The following is a 17,567-nucleotide window of genomic DNA, read 5'->3' as shown; positions in this document are numbered from 1 at the left end:
CTGTGCTCCCCCAAAAATCTCCCCATAATTGTACAGTATTATGTGTAATAATAATAATACATAATAATAAGTATATAATAAGCATAATTATTCTACAAAAATATGTTTAAAGGCCAGGCATGGAGGCACATGCCTGTAATCCCAGCATTTGGGAGGCTGAGGCAGGAGTATTACAAGTTTGAGGCCAGCTTGAACTATATAGTGAACTATATAGTGAGACCCTGTCTTCAAAAAAAAATGATGAAAGGCATTTTATGGCAAAACTACTAACTTCCTCAAAAAATCTGAAACTTATTCTATTGCCTCTAGTGAAATAGACTGTCTTTAAATAAAATCCAGTCAATAATTAACTTGTGAGTGATTTTGAAATGTCAGATTCAGAAAAGATATTTGGGTGATTTTAGATTTTCCTTTTTTAAACATTTATTTGCATAATTACAGAAGAATCAAATTGTGAAATCTACTCTTACTCAAAATATGGACTTCCTAATAGTTTCAAATCATAGAATATTTTTCCTGAGAGCATACTTACATCCCAGCCATAGTATTAGCAAATAAGTCAAGAATTAAACTAAAGTGAAATAACATAAACTTTCTTTTACTAATTGAACCCTACATGGAATCTCATCTTTGAATCTGCAGTAAACTGTCGATGTATTTTATCACACAACTGCGCTGGCGTAACAGTACTGAGGATTCAAAAGGAAGAAGAGGACGACAATGCCGAACGAGAGTAATAACTTTAAAAATTGGGGCTGGGGATTTAGCTCAGCGGCAAAGTGCCTGCCTGGCAAGCGCAAGGTCGTGAGTTCGGTTCCCGGTACCGGAGAAAAACCAAAAAAAATAAAAATAAAAATAAAAATAAAAATTAACAAAAAACATGAAGTTAAGATTCACTTTCTGTCCACAATATTACAACAGAAATAATATATTTTAAAATGAGATAGACAATGTAAACTCCTGATAAGCAAAGCTCTTTATTCGGTTTTGAAAGTCTTGATGCATACAGTCTATTATATTAATCTTTCATAATTTCTCTAGCTAAAATTGCTCTATAGCTGATGTCAAGTGATTAAAATTATCTAGACTCAAGGGCCTACAGAATGCCATAAGTAACCATATTTTTATATAAAAGATGATCAAAGTTTTTTAAAAGTTGACTGAGCTTTGTAAGTGCAACCCGAAGTTATGGGGGGGACCACAGGCCATAAACATGTAGTTATATAATCAACAGAAACACTCCAGGGCTTGCCAACTGGTGTTCGCAAAACTAGGTTTTAAAACCCACTGAAAATGGCTGTGACACTAACTGCTCGCATTCAGCCGTGGGTATTTTCTTACCACCCACCAACAGGCCAGGAGGGACGCAAGAAACGGGGTGAAGGCCGAGAGGGAGGCTGGGCGCGCAAACCGAGGAGGAGCACACCACATAAACAGCGCAGATTAAACTCTTTCTAACTTTATCTCTGGTAATAAAAGAGGCCCCCTAAACACAGGTTAAGTGTCTATGTACAAAGAAGCATAAAGAAATCCGTTAGCGTGGGAGGGACTACAGGGCATCCATCAGCATTTGTTTGAAAAGACCTGCCAAGCTCTCAGGAGCTACACTTAAATAATGTGACCCGTTCCCCACGGGACAATACGGAGACAGATTAGGCCCTTCACGGAGTGATTCATCCGAGGAAGCTGGCGAGAGGGGCTTCGCGCCGCCTTTGCTTAAGCGCCTGGGCAGCTCCTCCTGCGCTGTAACTGGCCAGTCTCGGACAAGCGGCTGAAGAGGCCGCAGACACAGCGGCAGCACAGCGGGTCCAAGGTGACTCCCCACAAAGCGCCTCTGCTCCCTCCGGGTCTGCTCAGAGAGCAAATCCCAGGGTGGAGGTGCGGGCGTCCTTTACAGGACTCACCACCTGACCGTGATCTAGAGGAGCTCTTAAACACAGTGCGGCGAAAATCAGTGAAATGCAGATCTAAAAGAAAAGCAATTGTAGAGACAGCACCATGTGCAAGTGAGAAAGGCGAAGTACGCATTCCACGCGGCACTCTTCTTAGCGCGTGCACACGCTCTCCGTGACGCGGGCTGGAGTAAAATCGCAGGGGCCCCTCGGGCCCCCGAGAGCACGGCGTCACCCACGAAACCGCGGGGGCTGTCGCTATGCAAACCGCCGCCTCGCTCAGGGTCCCAGATGCCCGCGATGAACCCACCTCGGTCAGGTAGCTGCCTCCTGCAAACGCCTCCTTCCACGCTTCCTAGTCCACCACCCTCCCGCACCGCACGAGCCAGGGAAAACGCCGCAAACGGGGCACAAGCCCACCGGCCGCATGCTCAGGGGAAGGGGGCGCATCCGCCAGGTACCCGCCCTGCGGGGCTCCGCGGCGTCCACCTCCCGCGAGCCGCGGCTCTGCGCTTCCCGCTCCGCCCCGCAGAGGGAGTCGGGGGACGGGCCTGCTCCGGCCGGCGCCGCCTCTGCCGAGCTCAGACGGGAAGTGAAGCCCAGGAGGCAGCAAGCGCTGCCGTCCCTAAAGTGCTGCAGAATGCTAATCTGGTCACTGGACGTGAAATGCTTTGCACGCACGCAACACAACGGGAAACGCGTCCCGGTAACTTCACCCACTGACAGGCGAAGTTTAAGCCCACTCCTCTCTCCCAGACCCGTCTGCGTCCCCAGAGCCTAGAAGTCAGGGCGGCAAAATGTCCTCTCCTGAGTGAATTTCTATTCAAGTTGCTTCCCTCCAGCTCCTCGCTGTTGCCTGGAAACAGGAAACCCTTCCCACCTACATGGCTCCTGACTGCTCCCCCATGGCTCCTTCTGACAGCAGCGAACGTACCTGGCCGAGCTTCAGGCGCTGTTTACCTTAAGGAGGGGTTGCTCCGATACGCAGCAAGGCAGAAACGTTGCCACTGAACTGTTTGGGGAGAACCACGACTCACCAAATTAGCACTGCAGACCTGAGTTTCTCGGGCAAGACAACCAACGCCACACATTCCACAAGCATTTAAACAGGCGAATCTTAGACACAAAATCACGAAAGCATGTGTCAGACAGAGCAGAAGTTACTCTCCAAGAGGATTTGTTTGTTTTGAACCCCACTCTTTATCTCACTGGTACTTTAAACATCCCACTTTCCTGGGATAAGAGTAAACACTAACAGCCCCCTGCTTAAACCATCCCAGTCATCCCGGCGCCCCTTACTTCCACACCCACATCCTATCAGCCTAAACTGAGTCTAGCTTTCTACTGTTCACTCAGCTGTTCTTTCTTTTCTGTTTGCCTCCACTGAAATTGCCTCTCTTTTCCCTTTGCCTCCACTGAAATTCAGGCATTAATTTTCACTTAGGATTATTATAGCATCAAGACCTACTAATTTTATTGACAATTACTTAAAGAATACTATGGGCCATGACGTAGAGGAGTCATCTATACATCTTATCTTGCTGTTCCTTATACCTCCTCTCAAGGAGCCACACACTGTTATCCTGCTTCACAAGCGAGGGAACTGAGATTTAGAGAGTTTAAGTAACTTTCCCGAAGTCAAACACCTTGAATGTATGACCACATTCCTCCTCTAGGAAGACAGCAGCAGAACATTCCAATCCTTCCTTCTATTCCCACATTTTTCCCCTTGTTAATGGTATTTTCACAAATAAGGTATGTGTTTACCTCTAACTAGGCGAATCCTACTTTGCTCCACACTCAGGAGAACAGTACGATATACTGGTCCATCCCTTCTTCAGAGGGGATGGGTTAGAGCCACATCAGCGTTTTAATTAATGAGGTTTACGCTAACAGGTTTTAAGTGCCTTTCAGAGATGCAGTAAAATAGACGCTAGAGATATACAACTAGATACAGACATACAGATTAGATCTTCTTATCATTTAATGTTTATATAGACTTCTGGGAGTGGTCAGTTCCTTATAGCCAAAGATAAGCATCCCTAAGACTAAACAAAAAATCACGAGAAAAATAACTAGTAGATTGATCAATCACTCCTTAGAATGGTGACTTGTACTTTAACAATGTGGAAAGTACATTTGTATCAAATTCATTCAGCTTACAAATTACTCCAGTTAATGTTCCCTTGTTCATAATTCTACAACTCTTTTATAAATAAAGTTTTATTTTGACATACATAAACTACACAAGCAAGATTAATTTTACCTTAGATCATATAAAGACCGCTAAGGCAAAACTGAAAATTAGAAATTGTCCCAAAGTCAGAGAATGAGTTCAAAAAATTGAGAGTATCATCGGTTAAGTATCTTCTAATAGCAGGGCATGGTGAAGCACACCTGTAATCCTAGCACTTGGGAGGCTGAGGCAGGAAGATCCTTGGGAGTTTAAGACCAGCCTGGGCTACAAAGTGAGCCCAAGGCCAGCCTCAACGGCATAGCGAGACCCTGTCTCAAAAAGACCAAAAAAAAAAAAAAAAAGTGTCTTCTGAGAGCATATTCTCCGGTCTAAAAATAAAAACATCAGACATCCACTCAACAAAATATAGTGTTTAGTTCTTATTCTTAAATATACTGAAGAAAACACATATGTTCATGGAAACAAAATCATAAAACAGTCATTTAATTCTAACCAAATTGTTCAGGCAGAACTGGGTTCCAGTTATAAGGTTAAAGGTCACTAACCCCCTCAGCTGCACTGCCGGTGCCTGCGCCTCAGTTTCCCCACTCTAGGAAGGTAATAATGGCAACCCTGGCTGCCTGCAGGTTGTTGTGAAAACCAAACGAGAATGTGGACAGGAAAGTGTCATATAGAACACTGGGTGTCTTTCTGTTTTTATTCTTTTGCTGAACTTTGTTTTCCTTGGTTAGCATCACATTTAAATTGCTAACATACATTGAAGACTTAGAGCCAGCACTCCCATCACTTCTGGCATAAAACTTGCTATTTAATGCTTAGTACAACTTTTAAAATACTATATTGCTCAAAGGCTATATAACTTCCAACTACTTAAGCTAGATAGCATCACCCAGTGACCAGTGTTATGCTAACAGATATTATTGAAGAAACAATTTAAACAGACTGGGTCTCACTGTGATGCCCAGACCAGCTCCAAAGTCCTCGGTTTAAGCGATCCTCTTGCCTCAGCCTCCCAAGTACCTGAGACTATAGTAACTTATCACTGCCTCAGGCAAAGATATGACATCTGTGATATTTATCTATGCACCATCTATGTCTAAGATACGTCTATGATAGTTAACTGATATACCTATATTTATTTTTATAATATATATCTATATTTATGCTATACTTATGTATCATATCTAAGATGTATCTATATGTCTATATCTGTATTTGTCTGTGATACACCTATATTTACCTCTGATCTATCTATGATATACATAGCTGATATCTGTGTCTGACATATGTCTATGATATATCTATTTGTACAATATAGGTGATATAGGATATCATATATACATATATTTACTCATATTTTATATATAAGTGGTGTGTGAGAGCGGCACTGGGGATTGAATCCAGAGCCTTCACACTGAGCTACATCCCCAGCCCTTTCTATTTTTATTTTGAGACAGGGTCTTGCTAAGTCACTGCTGTAGTACAGGGTTTGCAAGGGGAACAATATAACACAGGACATATATTTTATAAGATTATTTATAATAGTCACCTGAAGAATCATATACCAAAAGAGAGTGCAGGAAATCTGTGCACACATTAAAGATCAAAGACTCCAGCTGAGGGCCTGGATCAACGTCCTGCATGAGTCCAGCTGAAGAGCTAGAGCCCACGACATTATCTCATGCAGGCCTGTTTTGCGGATCTGCGCTGGGAAGGCCCAACAGTCAAGGGTGGAATCTAGGAAGTCTGTGCCAGTGGGATGAAGGATCTGTGCTAGCAGGCTGAGGGATCTGCACTGGAGCCAGGAAGTGACGCTCAAAGAGCCAGAGCTCCCCTGAAAACTACCACAGCCACCCTCAGCAACAGTGAGTTCCCGAGCTCCTTCGATGAGGAAGAAAACTGAGTTCCCAACAGGAAAGCCAACATTTGACAAGCTTGTTCGGGAGACTGAGCAGTGCACCATCTTCCCTCTAGAGCCAGGAAGTGATACTCAAAGTGAGGACCAGCACTCCCCCAAAGTGAACCGTAGCCATTCTCAGCGACAGCGAGGTCCCGAGCTCCTCCTCCAACAAGAGCAGCCAAGTTGTTCAGGAAAGCCAGCATGACAAGGTCCTCCAGCAGAATAGCCCAAGAGAACCAGCGCTCCCTAACAGCTTCCCAACAGCTTCTACCAGCTCCCAACAGCCTCAAAACTGCTTCCTCTCCAGTTGTGCCTTTTATGCTGCCGGCAATAGTCCTCAGGTGGGCCTCCACACCCGGCAAGCACCACTGGGTGTGACAAGCTGACCACCAGTTGTCAGTCCACCACCGTGACTCAGGCTGGACTTGAACTTCTGATTCTCCTGCCTCAGTCTCCCACAGTGCTGGGATTTCAGGCATGTCCCACCATGCCAAGATATAATTTTTATTTAACAGATTTTTCTCCTGGGAAAGGATAATTATCTAAATCCTAAAAACTAAAAGAAACAGCTTGATGACAGGGCATTTTAATACAAATGATTATAGCTAACATTACTCTATACTTTAATTAGTTAAGAGTAAATACTTCCTAACCTTATCAAATGGACAACAGTTTTGCCAGATACTGAGATATTTATGAGCTGGGAGACATTTTTCTTTCCTAATGAAAACCTATGTCACCGAGTGTAAAATACGGTCCAACACCATCTTATTCTCCAGAAAAGTGGTGCAATCAAGCAAACCTTAATGAAAGTTCCATCAATTATAGCAACCGAATGAAAGAGTGTCCAATAAACCTTAAACTGGTATTTTCAGCACTTTCTAAATTCAGTATCGGCTCAAAATTTGTTATACAACTGAACAGTCCATACCTTACAGAAGTGGTGGGAGAAGGGAAGGGGACGGGGAAGAACAAGGGAGGACTATGTTATCTTTAATGGTAACAACGCAATCAAAAAATAAAGAAAGTTCTCTATCAAGAAACTTCAAGCCGCCCGGTGGGGTGGCACATGCCTGTAATCCCAGCACGCAGGAGGCTGAGCCAGGAGGATCGCTGTGATTTTGAGCCCAACCTGTGCTACAAAGCGACTTCAAAACCAGCCTGAACTGCATAGTGAGAGACCCTGTCTCACAAAGACTCAAAAAAAAAAAAAATTTCAAGCCCATTAAAACACAATGTTTTTAGAATGAGCTCTCCTAGTAAAGGCCTTGGGTATGCCACTGGAGTCTGTAAGGGCAGAAACAGTTTTTGTTTACTCGCCGGTTTCTTTGTGTCTTGTGTGATTCCTTCATGCTACTACACCTTCCATTTTATTCTGCTTTAAAGGCTGAAGCAATGCTAACCCGCACTGCTCAGACACTTGAGTGTCAAACCTAAGTGGACGTTGGACAACAGGAACTGCTGCACCACCTCACTAACCCAGAAGTGTACGCTTCAGCTGGCCTACAGTGCCCTCTACAGCCCTCATGTCTCCTGAGAAATAAACCTGTTTAGGAAATGTGGAAGGACAACACAGAACAAAGGGCAAAACGATATTCTTCAGCTCTGCTTCATATTCAAATCACGCTAATAATGGTGATTTAAAAGCTGGATTTAGATACTGCTGGACAATTTTTCAATTTATAAAGCTCCTAATAAAGAATTTCCTGTATTTCACTTCAGCGAATAATCAGCATTTATTATTATACATAACACAGACCTAGATGTTGTGTTTTATATATCAAAATATATACATGATCCTTCTCCTTCACAATTTTCAAAGAATCATCTGAATAGCTAAGCATTAAAGATATATATTCCTTCAAATTATATTTCTTGAAAGATTAATCTAAAGCTGCTCCATTACAGAAAGAAGTGAAAGGACCAGTAATCAAATATAAGTCAACACAATATTAATCTTGGAGGAAGAGGATGCTAGCTTTAAATCTGGAGTCGTTTATTAGGTGTGTGATCCTAATTAGTTACTTACTATCTTAGGTCTCAATTTCCTTATTCAAAAAATAAGGATGCTTGTAATTCTTGTAAATAATTTTTCATAAAAATAAGTGATATAATCCTCAAAAGATTCTTAACTACATAGTGTTAACCCAAGCTTTATAGTGAGCATTCAATACATGGGCTACTAAGATTTTTGATTACCTATATTTTTCAAAACAAAAATGGAGATATAGTCTGAAAAATGTAAATGTAAGTGTACTTATAAAGACAATGAGAAAGACTTTAAATTAGGACTGGCTAAGAACGACCAAAACTATGTATTTCTTACAAAAATCTATGGAAAATATTTAACAAAACTATGACTGTGCTTATTACTATGACTGTGTAACTCTTTATTTAGTTACATTTTTAAAGGCTATGTCGTAGTTACATAATTTATTTTCATACCTAAAGGAATTCTTGAGTATATGCAGTACTAAGAGATATCAAATGATTTGACTAAATCTTCAAAAATATATCTTAATCTCCATTAAATAGGGGCTGGGATTTAGATCAGCGGCACAGTGCCTGCCTGGCAAGCGCAAGATCATGAGTTCGATTCCCGGTACCAGAAAAAAAACAAAATAAAATAAAATAAATATATAAACTTAATTTTTTTTGATGTTACATTTAATCAATGTACATGTTAAAGGATCATAATTTTGAAAAACTCAGAAATAGTTGCATTAATGTAGGTTAATTATTCTGAATACAGTCTTATTCTCTTAAGGATGTCAAACTTACAATCATTTTCACTTGATTAATCTGTTTACTATCAAGTTGATATAACATTAAAAATATACTAATTGTAAATTCACTTTACATTTTTATATAGTCCAGAAAATAAATGAACTGGTACCAAAGGCATACATTTCTTCTAATGACAAAATTAACAAATAGAGTGACTTGCTTGACATTGCTTAATGGAATTTTTTTAGTTCTTTTACAGTCTTTAAAATAAGCATTTTAATGTGACAACACAGGGAAATCAGCATATTTAAGGAAAAAAGATTAGCTCTCTCAGTCATACTTCAATAGATACAATTTTTATTTGAATAGTTGATAATTTAAATACTATGTTTTACATCAGTCTGTTTACACATCTGGATATTAAACACTGAAATGATTATACTATACTGATGTTAATTTTAACCTTTTTCTAAAAGAATCCGTAAACATACTAATGATCAGAAGGTTGAAAAGAAGGGAAGCAATATGTTGAGAGTATACTTGTAATTATGAAGCACTAGATATAAAGGCTAACATACAATTACTTTAATATATGAGAACTCCCCACCCACTTGAGATTTTTCTTATTTATCTAAAGGAGGACAATCCTGGAATAATAACCCTTTAATAGGCACCAACTATCTGAAACAAGATATGAACCAGAAAAAGCAAATTCACTGCGAGTCTCTCAGAACTAAAGACCGGATCATCTGGACACTGCAGTTTGGATAAGCTCAGGAGACGGTGTCAGATGTGGTTACAGGCACGCAATAGCTCCGTTCAGCAACCTCCAAACCATCCAAAGTACCTTAAAGAAGGCAATGTACTTTCTGGGTAAGGTTTTGAGTCTCTTGGTTTAACATGGTATAATTTCCCATAACTTCTACTTACTCTTTCATATTATGTTGTTAAATGATTCATTCATAAAATAAGCACACTATCTTTTCAGAAAAGGTAAATACCGTGGTCAGCGGCAAACAAAACCTATGGCATGCAGTTCATCTAAAGAATTCCAACAAGTAGATTAAAGGTCATGACACGCACAAACAGGAAAAAAAAATGGATAAAAGAGAAATTATTCTAAATGAGAAATACAAAGGTAACCCAAAAACACCTTTTTTGAAAACACCATTAACTTGGTTAAATTTGAGAAAACAGTAAGTCCAGTGACTGAAGGTTTTCTTTCACAATCAGTTCCAGTAACTAGCTGCTTTGAAAGGAATAAGATACCAAGGAACTGTCAAGGACATATTCTTAGGACTGTAGTCACGGACTATCCGAGTTAAACCATATAACATATGTGAGTAAAGTAACAGTCCAGTTTACGGACATAGTATCTGAAAAGTATTATCATGATTATGGAATTTCATCCTTAAAACAGTGTAGCAGAGTGGTCCTTTTACCAAAATTTTGCTAGAAAACTGAAGCTCAAACACAGGCATCAAGTAACCAGCTGTAATACAGGTGAGCAGACATGAAGCAAGATCTGAACACAGCTCTGTGCGACTGTCAGAGTCTAAAAGCTTACATCAGACAGACATTTTACATACGCTGCATATCCTCTGGTGGATATAACAAGAACCTATGCCATCAAAATCAGACTCTAGAAAGTTTGAAAATGGAAACATTAAACTGAAAGACTGAATAGAATGGTACTATGCTAGTGAAAGAATACCCCTGAAAGGGGCTGAGGATTTAGCTCAGCGGCACAGCGCCTGCCTGGCAAGAGCGAGGTTGTGAGTTCGATTCCCGGTACCAGAAAAAAAAAAAACAAAAAAGAATACCCCTGAAGAATGAATTAGTGAGTGAAAACTGGCCAAGGTCTCCAGAATCCAAAAGAAAGCAAAAAAGAAATAAACGGTAGAATGGGAAAAGTTAAAGAAATAAAAGGTAGGAGGGGTTACATTGATAAACATAGGACAAATCCATCTTCCATTCACCCGGCAGAAATTCCAAGAGGTGAGAATGAAAACTGGAGGAAAAGCAATATTCAAAAACAGCATAGTTGAGAATTTGATGTAACTGAAGAATATGATTCACATTTTTAAAAAGCCAGAGTGCCAACTGGAATAAACTGAAAACAGAATCATTTAAGACATATCAAAGGAAAATTCTGAGGAACAAAGATAAACACAATCTTCAAAATTCTCAAGGTAAAAAAGATGTCAAACTTCCTCTTTTAACAATACAGGGTAAATTTGCTGTCCTTACCAACCTACAGAATGGAGGAAATTAAGAACATGTTCCAGTACCTCTCCTGTTTACAGAGAAGCTACAGACACCTCTATCTCCAGACGTTGTTAGGAAAACATGTTTAAATACTTTTATTAAAATATAGAGGTAACCATAAAATAGAAAAGAAATGCACGCTATTTAAACCAACAGCATATACAGCAAAACTAAAAGGTAAAAAACAAAACCTCGTTATTCCTAAGTCTGAAAGTGAACATAAAAATAAAAGAATTACTACATTAAAGTCACAATAAATATAAATATACCTATTCAGAGCCATGCTCCAGTTAATTTAAGAGATAAAAATTAAAACCTCATCATATCTATATCCATAAAAAATAAAACATAACCCAGGCATGCTGGCACACATTTGTAAGCCCAGCTATTCCAGAGGCTGAGGCAGGAGGATATCAAATTCCAGGGCACAGCACATATATGCATAGGCAACTTGGGAACAATAAGTCTCAAAATGAAGGGAAAAAATTAGGAATTAAAGGGAGCGCTGAGGATATCACCCAGTGGTAGAGCACCTGTCTAGCATGCATAAGGCCTTTGACTGAACCCCCAGTACTGAATTTTATTTTAAAAGACAGATAAAACAAAATGACATGCAAAAGTTTAAAACTCAAGGATGTGAAACTATACAGCAGGCAAATGGAAAGAGAAAGTAGGTATAGAAACACTGACAACAGAGAAAACAGTAATGAAGGAGAACATCGTAAGAAGATATAAGGAAATATTTACACTGCTAAAAAGAGTAAGTGTCCATCAGTGAAGAATAGTCGCTGATCGATTTGCCAATACGGTTTTGAAATATATACAAAGAGAAATACATAGCTTGATAAATCATAACCAGATTGGGAGATTCTAAAATACCTTTCTCAAAAGTAATAGTTAAAAGAAAAGCTAATTTTATGAAGAACAGGACTAACACATTCAAATTAAAGTAACAGACATAATGTTAACCTTAAAGATATAAGTATAAAGCACTTGGGACACCACATAAAAAGAAACTGCACTCTTCTCAAAGACATGTAATATATAGAGACAGGTCACATAACACACAGCAAGGAAAATGCTATCAAACTCCTAAGGACTGGTATCCTGCAGCCCACAGTCACTAACCTAAACACAGTAGCATGAAGAATCTATGATAAAATGATAGCCAATGTATATTTACCTGGGAATTTTCAACCGTACTTCAAAACACCATATGGGTTAAATAGAAAATCAAAGTGTAAATTTTTAAATATTTCAAAGTGAATGATAATAGACTATCTAAGAAACTTTGTGAGATGCCATTAAAATTCCACTGAAAGGAAATAGTGCATCAAATGGTATCTTAGAGAACTATTCAAAAAGTTTAAAAATCAATGACTTGTTTAAAACCCAGTGCTAGGAAAAACAAGAAAAAAAGGAACAGGACAGTACTGAGGTAAAAGAACTTAATAAATACACAAGAAACAAAACTAGAGACACATAAGAGTAGAAATTAGAAAACACTAAGAACAATTTTATACCAAAGACCTTAAAACCTACATTAACAGTTTGCTTAAACAGTTTGCTTTAAATAGTTCTCTAAGATATCATTTGATGCACTGCTTCCTTTCAGTAGAATTTTAATGGCAACCTTAGGGGACAATAAAGCAGTTACTAAAGATCTACACCCTCAAAAGAAGGCAAAAGTCCAGAGGCAGTTTTGTAGACCTTCTAACAAATATTTAGAATATTCAATTTAATTTTCATTTTAAGCAAACTGTTCCATAGCACAGAGAGATTATAGGAATCTTTAATCTGTGGTTCACTCAACCCTGTGTTAGAACAAGAAAGTAAGGAAAAATTATTGTCCAATCATAACTAAATGTTGATACAAAATTCCTAATTTTTTTTTTTTTTTTGAGACAGGCTCTCCCTAGGTATGTAGCCCAGACTAACCTTGAATTCACTGAGCACTTCCTGCCTCAGCCTCCCAAGTGCTGAGATTACAGGCATGCGCCACTACATTCAGCTTCAGGCATACAAATTATGATCAATACTTTTTTTAAAAACTCAAGTAGTTTTTACACACTGCAATAATAAATGAACACACAACGACTGAAAATAATTCCCATTCATTTTAACAAAAAAACCATACAGTATTATACTGTGGAATAAAATCAAGAAAAAGTGTGTAATACTTGCAGGAGGAAAAAAAAAACCTCCTAACATTTCCTGAGGGATGGTAGAAAAAGTCTGAATAAAGGGAATGAGTGTGTCTAGATGCAAAGACAGTATTTTAAGACTACAACGTTCCCAAAATTAATATATTAATTGCATGCAATCCCAATAAAAAGCAAAAGGAGAATCCACATTCATTTGGAAGAATATTCAGTAACCAAATAATTTTGAAAAGAAGTAAGAATGGAATTTGTACTATAAGATAGCAAAAGGTATTTACAAAGTGGTCCGCCAATCTCCTATTTCCACAGAAAGAGAAAAGCAGATTGACAGAACACCTCCGAGAAGTTTAAAAATTGACTCAACAAAATCTGTATGTGATATACACCTTTCAAATTAGAGAAGGCATAGACACTGCTCCCCACAACGGGCTGGAACAACTGGCGACCCCCTGCGTATGCTGGGTGGAAGAGGTAAGAACATTCATCTACTTCCCGACACTAACAGTAGCTGCAGATAGATTTTTTTTTAAAGAGCTTAAACATGAGGTTCAAAATCTGTGACAAAGGGGTAGGAAAGACCTTCTTAAAGTTCAGGAAAAAACCCAACAACTACACAGAGGAAAAGACTGATATTGTCGACTACATGCAAACTTACGTCCGCATGAGAAATGATACTTGAAAGAATCTAAAAGGAACATAAAACGAGACATATTTGCCATGTTTACATGCACGCACACATATATGGGGAAATAATGTACAGATTTATACGAAAACCTCAGTCAAAAACAGTACCAAGAAAAGGTAGTTCGGAGAGGAAAGGTCAACAGTAAATCAGGTAAGAGATTTAAGCAGGTAATCTCAGGGGAAAACTTCAGCCAATAAACAGAGAGTGCTCAATCTCATTAACCAGCACGTAAAACTCAAAGCAAGATATGATTTTATACACATCAGATGAGAAAAACTTAAAAAGTCTGACACTACCAAGTTTTAGAAATGCGTAGGAAACATTATGTATGCTCTGTTTTTTTCTGTGGCAACATATAGAAGTAAACACACTGAAAGGGTCTTAGAAGATAGGACTGGGGGGAGTAAAAAGATAGGAGTGGGGATATGGGTCAGCAGCACAAGTGCCTGTCAGGCAAGCACAAGGTCCTAAGTTCGAGTCCCAGCACGGGGCGGGGGATTGATTTAACTGACAAAGCAGCTAGCCTCGAGCTGTGATGGGTGGCAAAACATTAAATTGGAAATGAAAATTAAAACGTTATTCTTTTATTCATCCAGCACTCATTCACAAACATTTATTGACTTGTAATATATGCTAACCCCTGTTGGCATTTTCCAAATTTCCAATTTTCCAAAATTGGAAAAGCACTGGACATAAAGAATGACCAAAACAAAGGGCCTTTTTAATGAAACTTTTTTCAAGAGGGACAGGCCGTCTATAAACACATGAATAAGCAAATAATTAAAGTACTTTTTATTTTAAATTTTTAAAAATTCAGAAATTAGTTAATGTTAGGGAAAATAAATGGTATTATTTTTATTCTGAAATGCATTGGTGTCTGACAAAGAAAAAATGTGCTCATGGGTTACTGATGAAGTAGGAAAATTAAATTTTTAAAAATGTTTTTGGTGCTCTGAGAGAGTCTTCCTATGCAGCCCAGGCTGGCCTTGAACTCACAGTCCTCTTGCCTGTGCCTCCCAGGGCTGGGATTACAGGAAGGAGCCACCACACCCAGCTGAAAACACTCAGTTTACTAACGTTACCTTCTGTCTGCTCCTGTGAGAGGAAGCCACACTGGGCTCCCCGGAGATGGGGGACGGATCCCATGGGTCTCGAGAAGCGGCGCAGGAAAGGGCCCCTGAGACCACAGACACTCAGGCCCTAACTGGGTAAAGGAAACTGAAAATGCTCCTTCATTAACAAACTTCCCCCCTCCTCCCTTCCCACACACAGAAACCCTGGCCCTGAGCTCCTCCCACAGAAGAGGGGGCAGAAGCTACACAGCCTAAGGCTCCGGGCCTAACAACACTTTTGAATCAAAGAACCTTAAGTGGACAAAAAAGTAACTCTCAGGCTTGCAGGTCACAAGCAGCGTCAGCTTGCCTACTTCCTAAACATTTTCATAACATAACACATATAAATTTCCCCCATATTTTTGGAGGGAAAAAAAATACCGCTGACTGCTACAGTCTCCAGTTCACTTGGTAAGGCAGGATAATCTCAAAATGGGTACTTTGAAAGATATATTCTATTTTATTAAAATATCCTACAGAAAGCCGAAGCATGTTAGCACGTTTCTTTTCAGATTACACATTTCATTTCTGTACAAATATAACTGTGAACAGTGCCCTTCCTGAGAGGAAACATTTCTCTGTTTTCATTCTAAAATCTGAAGTATAAAAACATACATTGATAAGTCTGATTAAGAAGGACTTTCCAAAATTGGAAAAGCTTCTTTGTTTATTTTATCATTATGATTTCTTTAAAATATATTCACAAATACATTTTACATATCGTTTAACTTGTTAAACATTCTGTTTCAGCCAGTTAACATTCCAAAAATAAACAAATAATATACTGTTTTACATAAAAGGTTATTTGTATGCATAGGTCACCTACAACATGTTAAAAAACAGCCCATTAAAGAATCTTGCATTTGTCTAAAGCAATGACTCAGACTCTAAAGAACTATTATTCTTTTAAGACAATCCACATCTGCCCTCTGTAAAACACATGTTCAAGGCATGAACATTTGAGCAAAGCAAAACTGCCCTTAAAACAAGTGTGTTTATTTGAACATACAATTTCAGAACCAAATCAACAAGTGTTTTACGGGTTCACGGTCATAAAGGATCGCATGTGTGTTTATTTGAATGTAATCGCATTGAAATAAACACAGCTGCATTTATTTCAATGTGTGAGAATCCAGATCTACACATTTGTGCAAGATGAATCATGAAACCATGGTGTAGTACATGGAAATGTGAATAGGAAATAGCACAGAGCACAGTCATTTTCTTCAAACATATGACTGGAAATTAAATACATGGCTGAAAGGTATTTCAGGAAAAGGTACAATTCAATATATCTCACAATGCAATCAAAAACATCAACTTACACTATCAAATGTTAAAATGTTTCCCTCATCTTATGTAAAAAGGATAAATAAAAGTACAAAAAATCAACTTGAAGAATAACCAGCATGCTTGTACCTATCAGAAACTGAACTAACATTTATAGCAATACACTTGATGACTTTAAACTAATTAATTAAATAAACTGAGGTCCTCTAATACTGTTTCCTCCTTGGTTCCACTCACCTGTATTCCTTCCTCCTACAAAGCAGACACTGTCATAAATCTGAGTAAACATTATACATGTGTAGCACTACATGGGATGTTTTCTAAAACATGTACAGAAGAAGTAAGAAAAAGTTATTCCTCAATTTCCTTATTGTCCATCACCACTCTTCTTGAGACTGATCCGTACTAATTTATTCATTTTCACTGCTGCACATTTATGCTATCATGTGAATACACCTTCATTTACCTTGTTTCCCAACTGGTGGTCACTGATGTTATTTCCAGTTTCCCATCACAAAATACTTCTGTTATGAATATCCATGCACATATGTCCTTCGGCAGATGTTTCTCTAGTGTAGATAATTGCTACATGTAGAATTGTTATATTTTTCAGCTTTTTGATTTACATTGGTGAACTGCTCCCATGATTGTATCAATTTGTACTCTGATTTAGAATGCAATTTGTCCCAAGTACAGTGTTCAATGAACTGATCCCTTAAGTGGCAAAAAAATTCATTAACTGTACATCTTACAACATCCAAGACAGAGACTATGTAGACTGATTTTCATGTTCTTGCTTGAATACAGTACTAGGTTCTTAGTTACCACAGTGGCTCTCAACTGGAATTGATTTTGTCCCCGAGGAGACATTTATCAATATTCTGGAGACATTTTTTATTGTCTTGACACTAGTATCTCATGGTTAGAGGCCAAGGAAGCTGCTAAATGTTCTACAATGCAAATGGCGCCTCCAACAACAAAAGATTATCCAAACCAAAATGACAATAATCTATTAGCAGTACGATCCAGTATCTCCCAGCTTCTGATTTGGTCTTTGTCTTAGTCACCTTCCTAGTTGCTGGGACACAATACCTGACCGAAAGGAGGAACCTAAAGAAGGAGAGGTGTCCTTTAGCTGATGTTTCAGTAACCTCAGTCCTGGCATGGTAGGCTGGCTCCAGGCAGGATGATATGGTGGAAGAAGACCTGCTCACCTCACAGTGGCCAGGAAGCAGTGAAAAAGGAAGAACCAGGGAGAAAGACACATCCTTGAGGCCACACCCCCAGCAATGAGCACCGTGTTTTCAATTTTCCAATCACCTTCCACACACCCC

At 38.9% G+C, this 17,567-nt stretch overlaps 2 protein-coding genes across 6 annotated transcripts in view; both read right to left on the bottom strand.

Moving 5' to 3' along the window:
- The window catches only part of Bbx (bobby sox homolog (Drosophila)), a 255,067-nt gene that overhangs the window by 203,181 nt on the left and 34,319 nt on the right, over positions 1 to 17,567 (bottom strand). The gene's annotated exons all lie outside the window — the stretch shown is intronic.
- The window catches only part of LOC106148690, a 47,871-nt gene continuing 31,489 nt past the window's right edge, over positions 1,186 to 17,567 (bottom strand). The window contains exons 3-6 of the mRNA XM_013515050.1: positions 14,914 to 15,008; positions 2,354 to 2,669; positions 2,203 to 2,322; positions 1,186 to 1,967 (exon numbers count right to left, since the gene is read on the bottom strand). Of these exons, the coding sequence (XP_013370504.1) occupies positions 1,717 to 1,967; positions 2,203 to 2,322; positions 2,354 to 2,669; positions 14,914 to 15,008 (782 nt within the window). The 3' untranslated portion in view covers positions 1,186 to 1,716. The remainder of the gene's footprint in view (positions 1,968 to 2,202; positions 2,323 to 2,353; positions 2,670 to 14,913; positions 15,009 to 17,567) is intronic.

Source organism: Chinchilla lanigera, unplaced genomic scaffold, assembly GCF_000276665.1.
Source record: "Chinchilla lanigera isolate Chin_1 unplaced genomic scaffold, ChiLan1.0 scaffold00026, whole genome shotgun sequence".
Taxonomy (NCBI): Eukaryota; Metazoa; Chordata; class Mammalia; order Rodentia; family Chinchillidae; genus Chinchilla; species Chinchilla lanigera.
This window is presented reverse-complemented; position numbering and strand designations above follow the sequence as displayed.